The 18,457-nt window shown below is 38.3% G+C and overlaps 1 protein-coding gene across 3 annotated transcripts in view; it reads right to left on the bottom strand.

The window, feature by feature from the left end:
* The window catches only part of DOCK2 (dedicator of cytokinesis 2), a 168,386-nt gene that overhangs the window by 132,694 nt on the left and 17,235 nt on the right, over window positions 1-18,457 (bottom strand). For all 3 annotated transcript variants that reach the window (XM_061456407.1, XM_061456404.1, XM_061456405.1), the window contains exons 7-22: window positions 18,213-18,348; window positions 15,378-15,532; window positions 14,693-14,774; window positions 14,075-14,210; window positions 13,420-13,495; window positions 12,351-12,427; window positions 11,876-12,001; window positions 10,897-11,021; window positions 9,326-9,424; window positions 7,969-8,041; window positions 7,784-7,887; window positions 5,473-5,656; window positions 5,273-5,370; window positions 4,495-4,584; window positions 4,146-4,246; window positions 1,468-1,602 (exon numbers count right to left, since the gene is read on the bottom strand). In XM_061456407.1, the coding sequence (XP_061312391.1) occupies window positions 1,468-1,602; window positions 4,146-4,246; window positions 4,495-4,584; window positions 5,273-5,370; window positions 5,473-5,656; window positions 7,784-7,887; window positions 7,969-8,041; window positions 9,326-9,424; window positions 10,897-11,021; window positions 11,876-12,001; window positions 12,351-12,427; window positions 13,420-13,495; window positions 14,075-14,210; window positions 14,693-14,774; window positions 15,378-15,532; window positions 18,213-18,348 (1,797 nt within the window). The remainder of the gene's footprint in view (window positions 1-1,467; window positions 1,603-4,145; window positions 4,247-4,494; window positions 4,585-5,272; window positions 5,371-5,472; window positions 5,657-7,783; window positions 7,888-7,968; window positions 8,042-9,325; window positions 9,425-10,896; window positions 11,022-11,875; window positions 12,002-12,350; window positions 12,428-13,419; window positions 13,496-14,074; window positions 14,211-14,692; window positions 14,775-15,377; window positions 15,533-18,212; window positions 18,349-18,457) is intronic.

Below are 18,457 nucleotides of genomic sequence, written 5' to 3'. Positions count from 1 at the left end.
GTATTATGCAAACCTTTCACTAATGTATATGACCTTTCAGCAAAACATAGTTACTGAACAAACAGCTGCAAGACTTAACCTTAGTTCCGCTGACTGGAGTAAAAAACCAAATCTGCTTTCATGACATCTCTGTACAGCTTCCACGGGATTGATTGAATGAATGTAAATTAAAGTAGAACTTGGTTATTGTCAATGTATCTGCCTGACAACGAGATAAAAAAAGTCTCCCATTTTATGTCTAACATTAGAAATCATTATTCATCTCTTTCCTACACAATTTCCACTTTGTACGTCTCCTACCTTTCAGCAAGGCAGCTTAGTTTCTTCAGCAGCCCATCAAATTAATGAGAGAATGATCTAAAAATCTGTCTCAGCTCTATTAATTCAAAATATTTGTCTCCAAGAAGGCTAATCTCAACCTTTGAAAGCAAAGTACTTCAGCTGTAAACCCTAACTTTTCTCATGGGAAGAAAATACATTAATCCATTTCTTTTCCACATTTACTTCATTTTCATGACCAGTCTGACAATAGGAAATTGTCTCCAAAAAGTTAGATCACAATATCTAGAGACAAATAGAATCACAGATAGAATATACAGTATCAGATGATACTGTTCACTGGTTGGTTGTATTTGCCCAAAGCTACTGTTTGCAAGAGCTATTACTGCCTGTAATAATAATTGTCCAACTGAATTTAGAGTTTCAGACCTCATTTGCCAGACTGTCCAATGCTGCTGCAGCTATTACTAGGAATTAAACCGATGACTAAAGTACTCCCCAGAACAAAACTCTTCCATGCAAAACATCTTCCACAATCCTCCACATGATGCTTCCTTCCCCAAAACTCTAATTGTCCCCTTTTGCCACAACACCTTAAATTTAAAATTTAAGTTTAAATTTAAACTAAAGCTTTGAACTACTAATGTTCTATTCTTATAAGCATCATCTCCTTCTTTATACAGCTTTACACTCTTTTTATATGTGTCCAAAACATAAATATAAATTCCTTAACTGGAGATCTGAAACTCTAAATGCAAATGGACTATGATTACTGAAAATTTAATTGTTCTATGCACAGTCTGAGCTGCTGAACACTGTGATCTCAAGGACAAGCATCGAGCTTCAAGCCATCTGTCACATTTGGCCATCCATTGGTCTTAGGCCAAGTCACCTGGCACGAAGAATAATCACCCTTTGAAATCGGCTGCTGTTACTGAACAGTATCAGATGATGATGAACGTGCCTCTGGAACTTACACTGTGAATCAGAAAGCAGATTTTTGAACATTCCCTCTCAAAAAAAATATTCCAGCATGTCTGTATTTTCAGCTAGTTACCAGTTTTTATGTTTTATTTGTGAAAACAAAAGATACAGTCCTGTTCTGGAAGCAATATTTTCCGTTTCTCAGCTTTACTTCTAGTCCTGTTATTGAGCTGCAAGTGAAACGGCAATTGCCTGGGTACTTACTGTGAAAATAATGTCCTTGATCTAACAATGAACTTGAAAACATATTCCAGTGCTTTCAGGGTTCTCAGGATAGGTTCGCATTGCTCCCCTCGGCTGGAGGTATCCAGATATGTCTTCAGAACACTCATTAATTTCCTGAAGTTAGAACACATTTTAAAAATAATTCTTAATTTCTTAATTAACTTCTCTAACTTGGTTGGCTACTCCAAATCAATGTTTCTGCTTAGTCAAGCACACACCCCCCAATGTTATGACATGCTCTAAATTAACTGCATGTAAAAATAGTACAATATTCTGGTACACAGCAATATCAGCTTAAAGCATTTCTTTCATTTAAAGACTTCCTTGCTTTGTATCCAAAGGCAATTTGTTGTTAAACACACTACCTGATAGAGTGCAAAAGCTCATCTAAAACTAAGACCCTTAACTTATAGTTATAGTTTCATCTTAAATGATTTGGCTAATAACGATATAATATTGAGCTTATTGCAGCTATAAGAATTAAGGGTGGTTGGATTTGGGGGGTTGCTTTTAGTTTGTTTTCTATTTTTCTTTTGTGAGGTTTTTTTGTTGGTTTGCTTTGGTTTTTCTCTAGCACTACAAAAATCCCATCCACTACCCTAAGCAAAGCAAAGCAACCAACCAAAACAACAAAAAACAAACAAGCACTTGCATGTTGATGAGACTTAACAGTTCACCAACTGGACTGTTGAAACGCGAGTAAATGATCACGATGATATTTGGAACAGACTTGCATGCAAATAATAGCACCAAGAACTGCTTACAATCGCACAGAGAATATATACATCTGTGTGTGAATATCTCTTTCTCCATCTGTGTAACAAACAGGCACATCCTCAGCCCCACTGCCCTAGCCTAACTTACATTTCAGGACCAAAATATCACGCTTTCAGCCTCTCAGCCTTCTGAGCACTACACCCATTGTGTGTTTCCATTTACTCCTTTTTACAGCTTCTCTGAGGTCACAGCTCAGTAATTTGTCGTGAGTTGTAACAAGACTTATCCAACCTGCATGCAGGGGCAGTCCACTCAAGGTGCCTCAACTGTCAATGTGAAGTCCTGTATAAAAGCTAGGTACAAATGGATAACTAAATAGGAACCGAACCACAAACAGGCCTTCTCCAGTTAGTATACCAAGAGTCTGGCCAAAATACAATTTCATAATATGTCATAATATGCCTGAGACACAGTGTTTCCTTCCTAACTATGAGTTAGGTTATAGACAGCTATCTGTTGATATTGTCACCTACACTTGAAACACAGTTCATCTTCCACAGTGTGCATGGAACCAACGATGCCAAGGAAACTCACGATAGTGGGAATACTCATAAAAATCATTTTGCTCCTGTGACTGATTAAATCATCAGAAACTCCCAGTTAGGTAAATCTTAGAAATACTTTAAGCAAATAAGGCTGTCCCAAATGTCCACAGCCAACCTTCTCTTCCTTCACAATAATATAAAGCATAAAATTAAATGTGCTTATAACATACGGAGTGACGGAGGACTAAAGAGGAGCATGCGCTTGAGCTTTCTGAGCCCAGTAATGCTAACTTCAGCTTTCCCAGAATGTGAGAAAGGATTGATTGTGCACTACTGCCTTTTAGCACAGCAAATTCATGTTCTAGTGCTCAATCTGTGTGACATTTCCTGTTGAGTTGGAACTGATGCAAATTCAGCACAGGAAACTGCAAGACATTCTCAACTATTCCAAACCTTCAGCTAAAGTCTTCCATCTACTATTCATATCCTAAATTCAAGTTCAGCTTCAATCTGACATCCCGTTAAGCTGCCAGAAGAACTCTTCAGGTAGGTTAAAAAAATACAACTACCCTGTTATAGCACTTCGCCAAGATCAGCATTAACAGAAGATGTTATCGTTCCTCATCATTCAAAGCATTTTTATCCTACCATAATCTGGGAAAATTTAGTTTAGATACAGTAAAATCCAGCGTTAAATTTACTGTATCACATGACTGCAGAGTTTCATTTTCATTCTTTTCTATGAAGCCATGTCTTCCCATCTGGGCATTACCTGGATGCTCCAAAAATAAAAGAAAAGGAACAAACCCCAGCACAAACCTGTCCACCTGCCCACTGCATGGCCACGTAACAAATACTCAGAATCCAGTTAACAGCAGACCACATAACAAACACCTAAATTCTAGTTCAGTGCACTGAAACCTGCCTGGTGCAGCAGCTAACTGTGAGCTACACATGAAGACTTGACAGTTCCCAGAAAATTTCTTTCCCCCATGAGTTTGTTTGCTGTAAAAGAAGACATGGAAACCTTTATAAACAGGTTAAGGACATCCTCAAGTCCTCACTTAAGGCATTCCAAGGCCAAGAATATAGAGAGGGGCTTTACAGCAAAGTATATTTTAACAAATTTGACAGCATACAGGTGAAGTGCTCAGACAAGAGAAAATGAATACCAAAAGAATCATTTAACTACAACTTAATTACTACCTGTCAGTCAACTCTACACATAATCATATATCTCACTCAGAGGCAGGTTTATTTCCAGATAAGCAAACGGCAGCATTAAAACAACAGTCACCATAAATTACATCAGAAAAGTCACAAACACGATTTACTTTGCTTAACGTGATGATGGAGATTCAGCAAAAAAAGAGAAACCAAAGGAAACAAACTTACTTGTATGCCAACGTTGCACTAAAATGCTGCTGGATATATGCTTCCAGAACAGTGTTAAAATGTTGAAACTTACGGTCTGCAATAAGCCCTATGATATAGATCTAAACAGAGATGGACATAATCAGCATTTCTCATAAAGACATATTTTAAATGTTAAATATTAATCTTCTGAAATATTTTTTACATCTATTATTTAGGAGTTTTAAAAGAAATTTACATTTCAGTGAAAATAGTAATATTCCAGCTGTTCTGCACAGATTTTAAAACATTCCCTGAAATAAACATCTTGATAGCCCATTCAGAAATACAGGGTTCTTGACAAATAAAATCCTTCAGTGCTGATTCTTACCAGTGCATCAAAGACGAGAATATCGTATTCATTACTGTGGGAATGTTCCATCATGATGTTAAACAGGGCATCCAGCGTATCTTGGAGAAACTATAGAACAACATGAAAAGACAAATTGGCAACCAATACAACCTGTCAGTTCTCAGAGAGTAGACCTGGTTTCTCTCAAGTTTGAATTTTAAAGGCCTTTACTGAAAAGTCACTTATATTCAGGAAACATTCCCAACGATTTAGGCTCTAGTTTCCTTAATTTTAAAGCTTACATCCTCAGACCATGAGCAGGAAATAGTAAATGTCTATCTCAAAGAGTATGGAAAAGCTAAAAATATAATATGAATGACATAACTATCTAAAACTGTATTCCTAGTTTCTTAGTGATACTGAGTAGCAGTTGCTATTGTCACATATACATGATGATTAAAAAAACACTTTATATACTGTGGTCTGATTCAAAGCTGAGTTTTTTTCTTCTTTTCTGTTTTAAGTTCTCCTTCCTCCTTCCTTCTCTCCAGAGACATCTAATGCTTGTATTTGAAGAATAACACAAATTTAATAGTATAGAAATCTTTTGCAAACTGTCCCTAACAAAGGCATTACACTGAATGAAACTCATTAAAGAAAGCGTAATTGCGAGGCTGCCTTAAGTTCCTATCTTTACCTAGCTGACCCTTCAATTTCTTTTATTTTCCTTTTTGAAACTATGCAGCATTTTATTTCTGTCATGCTATGAAAGGACATAAAGAATAACCGTTACAGAAATAACTAGATAGAAATATACCTTCACAACTTCCTCTCCATCCACAATCTTCAGTTTTTCCAGGTTATCCTGAAGCAGCTCTGGCTTCATACGCCACTTCAAGAGACCTAGTAACCCCACTAGAAGAAAATAAATGGACAGACAATAAAATTTAAGATGTGATTTATCATCTGCACAAATGTCTGCTTTCTAAAGCTTTTACCTGCTTAGAAGATACATACCATTCTGAGTTAGCTTTGTAGAACAAACAAGAGTTGAAATATAAAATGCATCTCGTGAGCTTATTGAAAGCCCGCCTGCAATACTCGAGTTCCTGCCTATGGTCACTCCTTTACTTTCTATGTGTTGACGTGTAGAAGGTAACGTCAAATAAGCATTAGCATCCTCCATTTTTTTACTGTCCCCCTGAAAAGCAACATAGCATTTATTACATATTTCACACACTGGATTTAAAATCAGATTTATTTTGTACTTCATAGGAAATAAACAAAAAGCTCTGTTCCTACGGGCTTAAATACATGGACTAAAAGACAAAGAATACCTAAGTCCCAACGTGACTCAGTAGAGGTAAACCAGGAGCCAATGCTAGTCAGCAAGAAAGGCTGCAATGAACACACATGGAAAATGCTTCATTGAAGTTATAAAGAGTATGTGTTTTTTAGGTGCAATAAGAAACTATGAGGTGTGACATCAGCATCACAGTAAAAGAGCTGATTTGCCATTAAAACGTCAGTAGCTACAAAACGCAATAGACTATTGAGCATCACCTTCAAGATTGTACACAGGATACACACAACACAGTTATGATGTATGCATACAAGAAGAAAATAAGACAGCATAGGGAAAGAACATCAGCACTATCAAATATCAGAGCATGGTAAGATTGTATTTAAATTACACAATATGCTGCAGTAACTGACAAAGGTATAGCAGATTTTATGCTGTTCAGTAGAATAAATGCCAGAAAACCAGAGAGCCAACAGGTGTTTTTCACCCTTTATTTCATCAAGTTGCATGCCACAGCCCTCCCAGATTATTTTGCATCTCAACTTTTGATTCATCCTGCAGACAGGAAAGCAGCTTTAGACAAAGACAATAAAAATATACTCAGTGCTTAGAGATATGATTCTTCTTCAGAAACCCTGCTCAGTAAAATTCCCCCAATGAGTTTAAGAGCTGCCACTTAAACCTAAAGCACTGTCACAGATCTGATTCAATTGCAGACCCTTTGTCTACAATTGTGCATAAACAAGGAACTGCAGAAACCAGGATCTAGAAAAATACTCTGTAGTTCTGTGACCAATTGTGTAGATGTGCAGACTACTTCCTATTCAGACAAGAAGTAAGATTTCAATTTGACTATATAGAGACCTAGACAGACAACGGCAAAATCCTTATGCAGCAAGACAGGATTACTAACTCTTAGGATTGTATGAAGATTGCCAAATAATTACTTCTCAGAATTTTTGGAACCCAAAGAAAACCTTGACTCCTTCTTTTTGAGACAAGTCAGACAGAAAAAAGGGAAAAGGCTTGACATTTTGATCCAAAAGTCTCTCAAAAAGTTTCAATGCCTGAAGGCAGTAAAAATAAAGTATACTGTTTAAACTTCAGTTTTCAAATCACTTATTTTGAGAGGCCAGATGTATGACTCTTTGAAACTTTTAGAGTTTACAGTTACTGTTCTTAATACTAGAATAGGCAAACATATGTCAGAAAATCTGTCTAAGTCTCCCAAACAAACTGGGTCAACTCCATTTAGCATTTCTCATCTATGGCGTCACTTAAGGAAAAATTACTGCATCAATGAGAAATTAATTAATTGGAATTTCATAGCCAACATTAACCACACAGTCATACAACAGGATTGTTATTTTCCTTATGGTCTAAGTATTTATCAATGTTAGCAGCAATGAAAATAAATACTATTACACCGCCATAAACTTTTGTTGCACTATCTAAACTACTTGATCTACTCATATGCATCTCGACTGCCATTAATGTTAAGGCAAACTAGCTCATAGAAAAGATCACTAACACCTACAGTAAAATTTCTTCTGTATTGGAAGTGATTTCAATCAGATTCCTGAAACTGTCACTTTTGTACCTGAGTAGCTACACAGAGCAGTTTCAACCAACCAATTCTCTAAGACTGCATTCCCTGATTATTCATGTGACAAAGATTCTAAATGAATCAAAACAATTCCCTCCCCCTCTCCCCCTTCCAGGTACTGAGCTTTAGCATAATTTCCTCTATACTATGGAAGGCCAAAAGCACAACTTCCATGAAGACAGTAGGAAGAGTAGCTGTTTCTCACTGTGCGTAGAAACCATCTTTGCCTAATTACAATTTGAAGCAACATTTACTCACCATGGAACAAGTTATATTATATTTTTTTGTTGTTCAGATGAAAACGTATTTCTCTTTGACAGAATATTAGAAAATTCTTCACTAAGAAATTACACAATGCAGTCAAGGACAACAGTGTGAAAAAAGATGTTGTGGGGGATAGAAAAAAATTGATCCAATACCTTTAAGACTAACAAATCATGGGTGCCATCCTGAAGAGTTGTTCCATCCTCCTTCATTAGCCTTATGTAGGCCATTGCAAAATTCTTTTCTCCTTTATCTTTAGCTACAAAGAAAAATATTTTCAGTTGACTGAAATTAATAAATTAATGAATGAATATTCACTAAAGTAAAATTCCCTACTTACACTCTTGAGATGACCTGTGTCTGAACATGAAGCGCAGATGTATCCTTTGCATGTCTTCAATAGGGACTGCTACCTTTTTTAAAATCAGAAAATAACAAGTAGAGTTATGGGGGAGGCAGAAGCTGGTTTCACATCCAACCAGCTCCTATTTTAGACCAAATAAGCATCGCTTCTGCCGGCTCCATGCCTTCCACAGCCCATTTAAAACTATCAAGCCTGCTCACAGTAGCAGAAGTGCTGGCTAATAAGCAATTACCTGTTAGACTTTGCTCAAAGTCTAGCACCACCAAAGAACCAGTGAGTTAAAACACACAGGTGCTTGTACACCAGAAAATAAGCACACTGCAGCCTTATTATCTGGTAACTGAACCAAATTATGCTCTGCAAAACTTCTATTTCACACATATAAACTGACAACCAATTTAATAAACAGGTGAAAAAGGTATGAAAATTTGAGTGAAAAATTTAGGTATAATTATAAAAAATACATAACAAAAAAGCTCAACTGCATAAGAATGGGAACAAACTTTCACATTATCATGTTTACAGTTCTGAAACTTTAGACTTGTATTCCCTTGTGTTCATTCGCAATTTCCCTTTAAAAACCTCACTGCATAACACTCCTTCATATTAACTACTTGTTAATGGTTAAAACTAATACAGTAAGCAATGACCAGAATGGCTCAATGTTTTCAAAGCAACAAAAAAGTTTCTGTTCCAACTTCCGTTCCCTCCCTGCGCTGCCCAATCTCAGCAACACACTTTGGTGTAATAATTATGGACTCGTCATACATGACAATATTGCTTTCCACAGTCATCTTAAAATCATAGTTGCTAGCAAGCCTGAGACGTGCTTTATAAGAAGTGCTGGAAGCTTCTGAGCATTTTCCAGTCAAAGACTTTAAATCCAGATAATTACTGGTGTGCCTTAAAAGATATCCAAGACAGGTTTTTTTCCCCTCTAGTCACAATAGTGGGGAGAAGGAATATGGGTTGTATGGGGTTTTTGTTTCTTTGGGAGTTTTGTGGGTTTAATCATGCAACTGTAGCTCCGCATGCTGTCACTGCAATAGAACAAATGCAATGTTTCATTCTTTATGAGCCATGTTAGGACATAAGGTTATCTAAGAGGACCTCATTTATTTTGCTAAACAAAATCCTAACATCGTTTTCTAGGCCAAATTTTCAGCCTCAGTAACCATGTATCTGACAACTGATGTATGAGTAAGGCTCCGTCCTTACAGCTGTAGTCAGGAACGATTTTTATTTTTCAGGAAAAGCTGATGCCATGCAACTTTCTGTGTGAGGTAAAAAGAAATGAAGAGGAAAAGGCAGGTGGAAAGTATCTACAGCATACCTTCAATGTTTCCATCCAACGAGGCTGCTTGACTTGATAGTAGAGAACGGATCTGTATTCATTCACGGGTTTGTCCCCCGCTCCCAGGCAAACAGCATTCTTACCAAAAGGAGGGAAGAAACAGTGCTTAGTGGCTGATTAACTTGTGCAAATCATTGAATGGAGCACAACCAAGAGGCTTGTTTGAATGATTCTGTGACATTCACCTGGAACACAATGCCTTTTACATGCAACAGTAAATCTTGTGCTAGCTCTTCATCTGAAACTAGTTTGATACCTAAGCACAGCCAGCCGGCTGCTGTTTAGTGAACATATACCTGTTTTGATCTATGGATAATCAGAAAATCTGAAATTAATACGAACTCATGGGTTGAATTCATTGAGTTTTTAGGCTAAAAGGGAAAATCAGTTACTTCTGTTACTATTTGCATTTAACAGCATTTCAATTAAGTTCTCAAAACTGTTGCCATAACACATCTAAGGCATATTACCCACAGAAAGCAAGCACGAACTGAACATGTATTTCAGTTTGTAGACAAAGTGACAAATCCACTTTCTCCTAGCATTTGGAGAAAAGATGCTCCTGTAGAACTGAACATGTATAACACTGGAATACAATATTTAATGCATTGCAAATAGGTTAATTTCGTTAAGAAATATTTGGTATATGTGTTTTAAGCATATAACCTGTCAATAGAGATCGCTGAAGCCAATTTAACAAAGTTAACGTCTCTAAATGCAAGTCATGTGGTTAGGTGTTTTCATAGATAGTGTTTTGTAATCAGGGTTACAATTTGTCATGTGGACTCCGAGCATTACATGGGTTTAGGGTTTTCTTCATTCAAGCTTTAAAGATACCCTTAAGGTCAAGCATTTAATTGTAGTTCATAAACCCATTTTAGTAAGTCCTGAACCACAGTGAGTTACTCCATCTTCATTTCATCTCAAGAAGTGTCCTTATGATTCCACCCTAATGATCACAATACTTATTTAATGAAAGCTCAGAAAAGGAAAGGCCAAAAATCCCCCTTGTGTTAAAACACCCTCAGGAAAGGGCAAACATTCCTTAAAATGCAATTAGACAAGCAAAAACACACTGTAAATATTTATGTCGTATATGCACAGTGTCTATGCTCCTCTGTTGTCACTAATTTAGTTATTGTCTATGTACTTCCTTCAAGGGACAATGACACAGCCTTCCTGGCACAAATCATTGGTTTGTTATATAGCAGAAATGGTACTTCTAACATTTTAACAGGCAAATTGCATTCCTCTGGGAACTTCCACAAGAAAAACCCTGGAGATGCAGATTTGTCAGAAACAGCATTTGTTCCTTGGCACAGCTAAAATAGGTCATTCGATGGTTTTTCTTGGTACAGTTTAATGCAAGACATTTATAAGACTTTAATAGATACGCCACTTTAAACACCATGAAACTTATCAGTCACAAGATGTCACACGTGGGGGAACTGTAAGGTTTTGTACAAAGGTATTTTTATAGAAAATGCAGCGTTACTTCTAAAATGCAACTCATGTATCTATGTCCATCATACGTGAAAAAGAAAACTTACTGGCATCACTCTTCCTTCTTCATCACAGACACACATTATCACTTCCACGTTTCTTTGAGTTGTTTTATTGTATTTATCAAAATCTCCATACAGCAATGTAATATAAATGTCATTTCTTATATCTCCTACGCAAGAAATTGAAAAGTTAACAAAAATCAATGAAAAAGCTGTGAGAGCACGGGGTCACCTGAGTGTCACACGAGTACCACTTTTTCTGCGGTGAAACAGATAAAAATCAATTTTTCTCCTCCTGAACTTAATTTTTCAGCTGTTATTCTTAGCTAAGCAGATACTGCGATGTGACACGAACCAAATGAGAATCCTCAAAGTGACTCGAGGCAATAACCGTCCTGCACTGACACCTGCTGGTGAGGTGGCTGACGAGGCCATTACTCATTTTTGTTAGCTCTACAGCTCTCTTTTGCGAGGAATCTTCATATGTTTTCCCCTCTGAACTAATCAATACGCCTTTTAAAGGAATCGAGATTTGACTTGAAGGGAGGCATGGGTTGTGTTGTGCTGGTTTTGTTTGTTTTCATAAAGGAGCTCTACAGACTGCAAATTGAATTGGAAAGTATAAATCAAAAGAAAAACCCCAACAGATGGTGAACTCATATGTTTATTATTACTAAATGACAGTGATAAGTTGCAATAAAAATAAGGTTAATTTAAAATTCAAGTAAGCATCCACCAGAATCTATTTAGAAGCAAAAAAAAAAAGCTATGTACCAGCTAGGATTATCCCTGTCTGTCATAATTTTGGTTTTCTGTTTCAGTACTAGAAAATACTTTCCAAGAATTTAAGTATTTTATATAAGCCTCTAACACTGGAACAAAACTTACCGTGAAGAGGGAATGCAAAGGGGTCTCTGAGTTACCCATTACAGAAATCAGTAAATAAGACTGCAACTGATGCTCGTTACCTGAGGGAATGGGAGAAAAGAACTCTATTCCTATTACAGAACAAAGCACCTCCTACCTGGCATGATGATTTCAGGAAATCCTAGCTTTCTAGCAACAACTGTAGTTCTGTCTACAAGATGCGGATAGTCCTTTCTAGTTTGAATCACATCTCCAACAAGCATTTTCACTGTTACCCAGAGACCTATTGAGAGAAAAATAACAACAACGACAAAGATTACATTCATGGCAATGAAAAAAAAAGGGAAAAAAAAATCTGTCTTCAGATGATTGCCTCCAACACCCATCAAAATTGGGATAAGAGCTCATTTCCTCTACTTCATTTAGCTGAAAGTTCTGTAATTCAACACTGTAGCTAGTAATTTAAATGAGATACTGCCACAAACTCCTGTTGCTTCACTTCCATCAAAGTTGACCAACCTCCATTGTGGGGATACAGCTCTAACAGACCCTCTCTAAAAGGTAAACCATCGAAAATGAAGTTAGACAAAAATACCTTGTTACTTAAAATCAAACAAACAAATTTATTTTACCTTGTCCGCCACTGTCCCCTTTCGATGCAGTGACTTTGCTTAGGAGACTGTGTAAAAAGTCATTCTCTGCCACTACCCTGTGGGAGAAACAATAATTTCTACTAGGAATAAGTGCTAAATATATGGAACCCCATTCAGAACAGAAGTGACAAAAAGGCTCAGTCCACTTTGCAGTACTTCACCTTACTGTGTTACACTCTGTAATTTCATAACTGTCACTCCCAGTTGCAGACCACTAACATCCACCTTGCGTATCCACTGAAGTGAAAAAGATCCAGTCAGCAAGTTTACGAACAGCATTTTGTGACAAAGTGACGATATGAAAGCTTATTTTGTAGGCATGCACAAGGTGAGTGCATTCACCAACATGCTGCTCCAGTCCTCTTTCCCTGATAAGAAGCCTGACGAACTTAAACCATTTTCAGCTACTTTTGCAAAGAGAAACAAATTCTTACATAACAAACGTGGTGAATCAAATTTTAAACAAGTGAAACAAGAGGAGAGTGCATCATGCACAGGTCTTGCAGAATTAAATTTATTCTCTGATTGACAGAGCATCAGTGTTATGTAGAATGCATAAATATGTTTCCAGTGGATACTGACATGTCTCCATTTGATCTGCAAGTATCATAATCATATTGTCAGGCAGCTGGCCTGGCATTTCTTTTAAAGGCAGTTAATGGGTGACAATTCAACTACTTTTTAACTGAAACCCAATTTTTAACAGATTTTTCCCAAATCCAAGCCAGAATCATGCATAAAGTACTAGTCATCCATATGCGTAAAGCTTTCTGTTGAGCATGTGTAACTGTTTTACTCGGGTTTTGTTAAACAGGACCAGCTGTCTGAAGGAGCACATTCACAGAAATATACCTTCATTTAATATACTAAGTAGCCCCTGTTAAGTCTTAAATGCCTCTTAAACAGATACTTAAATCACTAGCACTATTAAATCATGAAGTTATTAAAAGGAAAAACTACTTTTTCTGAAACATTTCATGATTGTTACAGCCAAAAACATAGAAATATTTTTGTTTGTTAAAAAAAAAAGTATCTGTGACTGTCTTACGGGTGAAAGGGAATGAAATGTTGCTTTTCTTCATCACTTTCAGCTTTTCCTTTTATGATATCTGTAATATCCATAACTAGAAGAGTAACAGAAAAATCATCAAAACATATAATAGCATCACAAAATAGCTTCTCTTCTCTCTGCATGGTGTACATTAATGTCCTTGTGCTTCTAGCTAAATATGGATTTATTTTTATCCCACTAGCAAACAGTGCAGCCCAATAGGGGTAGACCTTAGGGGCAGAACATGTAGCACAAAGTCCACACTACAGACATGACATTGTGTAAAGGGAGAATTACTTCAGACTACTTTTGGTCTAATCCCACGAATACAGGTATGAGTGCATTGGTGGTGCTCTTGGGACACAGTTGTGGTTTTATTTCATCTGCAAAGAATTCTGTTACTATCCTCTAGCACTGTTTTGGTTTGCGCTGCATAGCAGTAAGTATGAATTATTAGGAAAATAAATTCAAAAGCACATTTCTGACCTGAAAATGCTAATGTATGTGCAGCCATTATGGTCTTAAAAAAATCAGACATGGAAGACAGCTGATATCAACCCTATCAAGGCATGTCAGAATACTACAGTCCAGCGTTGACAAGTATTACTTGGGTCCTATCTCAGATACAGTCAGCACAGGAGACATCAGTTACCTGCCACTCCAAAGGGCCGTCTTAGTCCTTGTGTGTACTTCTTTGAGTTACTGTCTCTAAGATCCATCCTTCCAACTCGGACTATTTGACAAACTAGATAAATTTTGTCTCGGCTAAGGTCTTTATTTCCAAGATCCTAAGATACAAATGAAAAAGAACTGAAGGATCAGTTGAGGCAGAAGTAGGTTCTGAAATCTAAATGGGAGCTCCACTAATAAATAGAGTCTCAGTAATGAATGGATTTAAAAAAAGAAAAACAAAAGAAAAACCAAACACACTCAAACTGAGCCCACAGAAGGATGGAAAACCTGACAGTGTAAAGGCTGAAGAAAATACAAGGTAAGAAACACAGAGTAAACAGTAGCAATCAAGAGGTACAGCAGATAAAAATAATAAAGGAAACAGTAAATCTGGGAGGCAGCAAACTGGTTTCAAGAAAGGTCACTGAAGCATTGTCACTGCCTTAAAGCACTCAGTGACTGGTCATCTTGTTCTGTTGCTAAGATGTCTTCTGCTTCCTTCTTCACCTTGCTCAATCTTCAGGAGTTCTGACAGTGACCACAGGGAAAAGACAAGCCAATTTGCAAATACAAGTAAGATAAATGGGAGAACACTTACTGTGAATACTACTTTAAGATTGTTGAGCATATCAATTTCCTTTGGAAAGCCTCTGCTCCCCCATCTCACCAAGTAGTTCTCACTGTTTCGAAGATAAATACCTTGTTGTCATGGGATTTAAAAATTCTTCCCTTTCACAGTACATCAGAGCCCACAGTACGTAACAAAGGTTGCATAACAGACAGCAGTCTCTGGTGAGTGCTTAAATCTAATACCAGACTAAATAGACAAGAAGAATGCTATACAAATACTTTGAACACAAGACAGGATGGCACCTTTTTTGGAAGAAGCATTACTGTGATCATAATCTTTTTGACAGGAATACTCAATAGAATCTTAATCTATCTTTGAACTTATAAATTAATTCCATTTTGTCCCCTTCACCCCATTTCAGTACTTCACTCTGGACACCCATCAAGAATAATCACTTAGCTTTGAAGTGTTCTCAGGTTTCCCCAAAATTCTGAAATGCTTAGCCCAGGAATTTCCCATCAACCTACTTGGGATCCCTCACCTCGGAATTCTTTAATAGCCACCAACAACTACATTTGCCCACACTTCCCTTTCCTTTGGGTTTTCTTCCTTTCATTTACATATCCTCTGTATTACTAGCATGTTGGCAGCTATTTTGCTTTATTTTGGCTAGGTCCTTTTGCTACTCTGTTGCAATAAAAAGAAAGCTTACCTTATAACTGTTGATTTCAGGGGGTCGTATAACGACATAAAGAGTTCTGCATCCTCTCCAATTCGGCAAACAAAATTCCTCACAAAGACATACAGACTGTGGGTGGGGGATGAAGACATTCGGGAGTATGATGCATAATCTGGTTGATCCTTTGACTACACAGAAGAAGGAAAAGAGTTAGCTACATTACTATCACTTGTAAAGAGAAAATGCATCAAGCTCTCCCTACAGAGGCAAGCCTAAAAGTCTGGAAGATATGTTGTCTGAACGCAGTAGGATACACCAGAAAGCCTACTATCCACATTATGATAGGGTTTCAGTACGCTGGGAGCACTAGCAACAGAAAATGCACCTCTTTGAAGAGGAAACAAATAACAGCTGAGATAAGGACACAGCTGAGGACGTTCACTGACTCTGAAATAGACTCCAAGTTTTACCTACATCCCACTTTAACCACCAAGGAACAGCTACTTACTGTTCAATGTCCTAAAGCTCTTTTTACGCATTTTTAAAACAAGTCAACATGATCTGTTGCAGACTACTAAGTTTCATTTTCCTTATATTGTCAGTTAATGACATTCTGATGTCTGGGAAACAAGACTTCTTCAGTGACACTGATGAGAACAACTCACAAGGTGCTTTCCAGTGATTTGTCATGGGCATTAATCAAGTGGCACAACGGCCCAACTTTCTTTTAGTTAGGTGTTTTGCTTAGAATTGTAGAATAGTTAGGGTTGGAAAGGACCTTAAGATCATCTAGTTCCAACCCCCTGCCATGGGCAGGGACACCTCAAACTAAACCTGGCCTTGAACACACAGTCACTAATGAAGAGTCCCTCCCCAGCATCCCTATAGGCTCCCTTCAGACACTGAAGCTGCTATGAGGTCTCCACACAGCCTTCTCTTCTCCAGGCTGAACAGCCCCAACTTTCTCAGCCTGTCTTCATACAGGAGGTGCTCCAGTCCCCTGATCATCCTCGTGGCCTCCTCTGGACTTGTTCCAACAGTTCCATGTCCTTTTTATGTTGAGGACACCAGAACTGCACACAATGCTCCAGGTGAGGTCTCACAAGAGCAGAGTAGAGGGGCAGGATCACCTCCTTCGACCTGCTGGTCACGCTCCTTTTGATGCAGCCCAGGATACGGTTGGTTTCTGGGCTGCGAGCGCACACTGAAGCCGGCTCATGTTCATTTACTCATCAACCAACACCCCCAAGTCCTTCTCCTCAGGGCTGCTCTGAATCTCTTCTCTGCCCAACCTGTAGCTGTGCCTGGGATTGCTCCCACCCAGGTGTAGGACCTTGCACTTGGCATGGTTAAACTCCATGAGGTTGGCATCAGCCCACCTCACAAGCGTGTCGAGGTCCCTCTGGATGGCATTCCTTCCCTCCAGGGTATCAACCGAACCACACAGCTTGGTGTCATCGGCAAACTTGCTGAGGGCGCACTCAATCCCACCGTCCATGGCAGCGATAAAGATGTTGAACAAGAGTGGTCCCAACACCGATCCCTGAGGGACACCACTCGTTACTGGTCTCCAGCCGGACATTGAGCCATTGACCACAACTCTTTGTGTGCGGCCATCCAGCCAGTTCTTTATCCACCCAGTGGTCCACCCATCAAATTGATGTCTCTCCAATTTAGACACAAGGATGTCGTGTGGGACAGTGTCGAACACTTTGCACAAGTCCAGGTAGATGACATCAACTGCTCTACCCCTGTCCATCAGTTCCATAGCCCCATCATAGAAGGCCACCAAATTGGTCAGGCAGGATTTCCTCTTAGTGAAGGCCATGCTGGCTGTCACCAAGCACCCTGTTGTGCTTGCATGTGCCTTAGCATGCCTTCCAGGAGAATCTGCTCCAAGATTTTGCCAGGCACGGAGGTGAGACTGACTGCTCTGTAGTCCCCAGGTCATCCATTTTCCCCTTCTTGAAAATGGGGGTTATATTTCCCTTTTTCCAGTCATTGGGAGCTTCACCTGACTGCCATGAGTTCTCAAATATGGTGGCCAGGGGCTTCGCAACTTCATTTGCCAGCTCCTTCAGCACCTGCAGATGGATTTCATCAGGTCCCATGGACTTGTGCATGTTCAGGTTCTTAAGGTGATCTCAAGCCAGATCCTCTCCTACAGTGAGCCTAAGGTCTTCATTCTCACAGTCCCAAACCTGCTTTATTACAGTTTACTTTCTTATGAATCCAGGAAAGAACTCAATTATCTTACAAATCCCTGAACAGATTTAATATAGAGAAAGGTCAAGGAAGAGCAGTCACCTTTGCATTGTAAAAGATGAAATGTATGCACTCATCAGCTTTGCTTAGGCATGCTAACTTCTGGTGTCCGCAAGATTATGCTGAGTTCACCTGAGTCCCTCTTTAATGAGCTTAAATTCTTTAACTCCATCACACTAGCTAACAAGCAACATACAGCAAACAATTAGTCTTCTCACAAGATCTTCTAAAAGCAAGCTTTGGTTACTCATAGCTTGCAGGCTGAATTCCAAGCACATAACTATTCACTAAGTGAATCAGCCTACTCAGTAACTCACAGATAGAATGAGGAAAAGTATTTCCATTTAGGAACCCAATAATTGATTTAGAAACCACTTTAGAACAGTCTTTCATCCTAACCCACAGCCTGAATCTAGTGCATAAATGCAGATAAATCAGTTTGAGGCTCTGCCATATTTATAACAAATGAACGTGACTCTACTCTTAAGTCAGAGGCAAAAGTTTCCACTGGCTTTCATGGTAGGTTACTACCTTCAACCCTTTAATAGGTAAAACCAAAATGAAAATCCAGTACAACTGATTAAGTTTACCAGTCATTCCTACCATTTCTTCTTTAATTCGCTCAGTGATTTTATTAGTTGCTTCTTCATGAGCATGAAATAGGCTGATGACACTGGTTTTATCTGGATCCAAAATATTTCCATCTTCATCTCTAACTGTCAAATCTAGCTCAAGTATTCTGTGAAAATACAAAGGGCATAAAAGCAGGATTATTTCCTTCTACGAAAATAAAGCTTAGATATAGAATGCAGGAGCTGCTTCAAGGTTTAAATACATGTAATAGCATT

Source organism: Pezoporus flaviventris, unplaced genomic scaffold, assembly GCF_033815535.1.
Source record: "Pezoporus flaviventris isolate CSIRO_AGI_PZ_B2104156 unplaced genomic scaffold, CSIRO_AGI_Pfla_v1 ptg000023l, whole genome shotgun sequence".
NCBI classification, from domain to species: domain Eukaryota; kingdom Metazoa; phylum Chordata; class Aves; order Psittaciformes; family Psittacidae; genus Pezoporus; species Pezoporus flaviventris.
The sequence above is the reverse complement of the archived record's forward strand: the minus strand, read 5'-3'. Positions and strand labels throughout refer to the sequence as shown.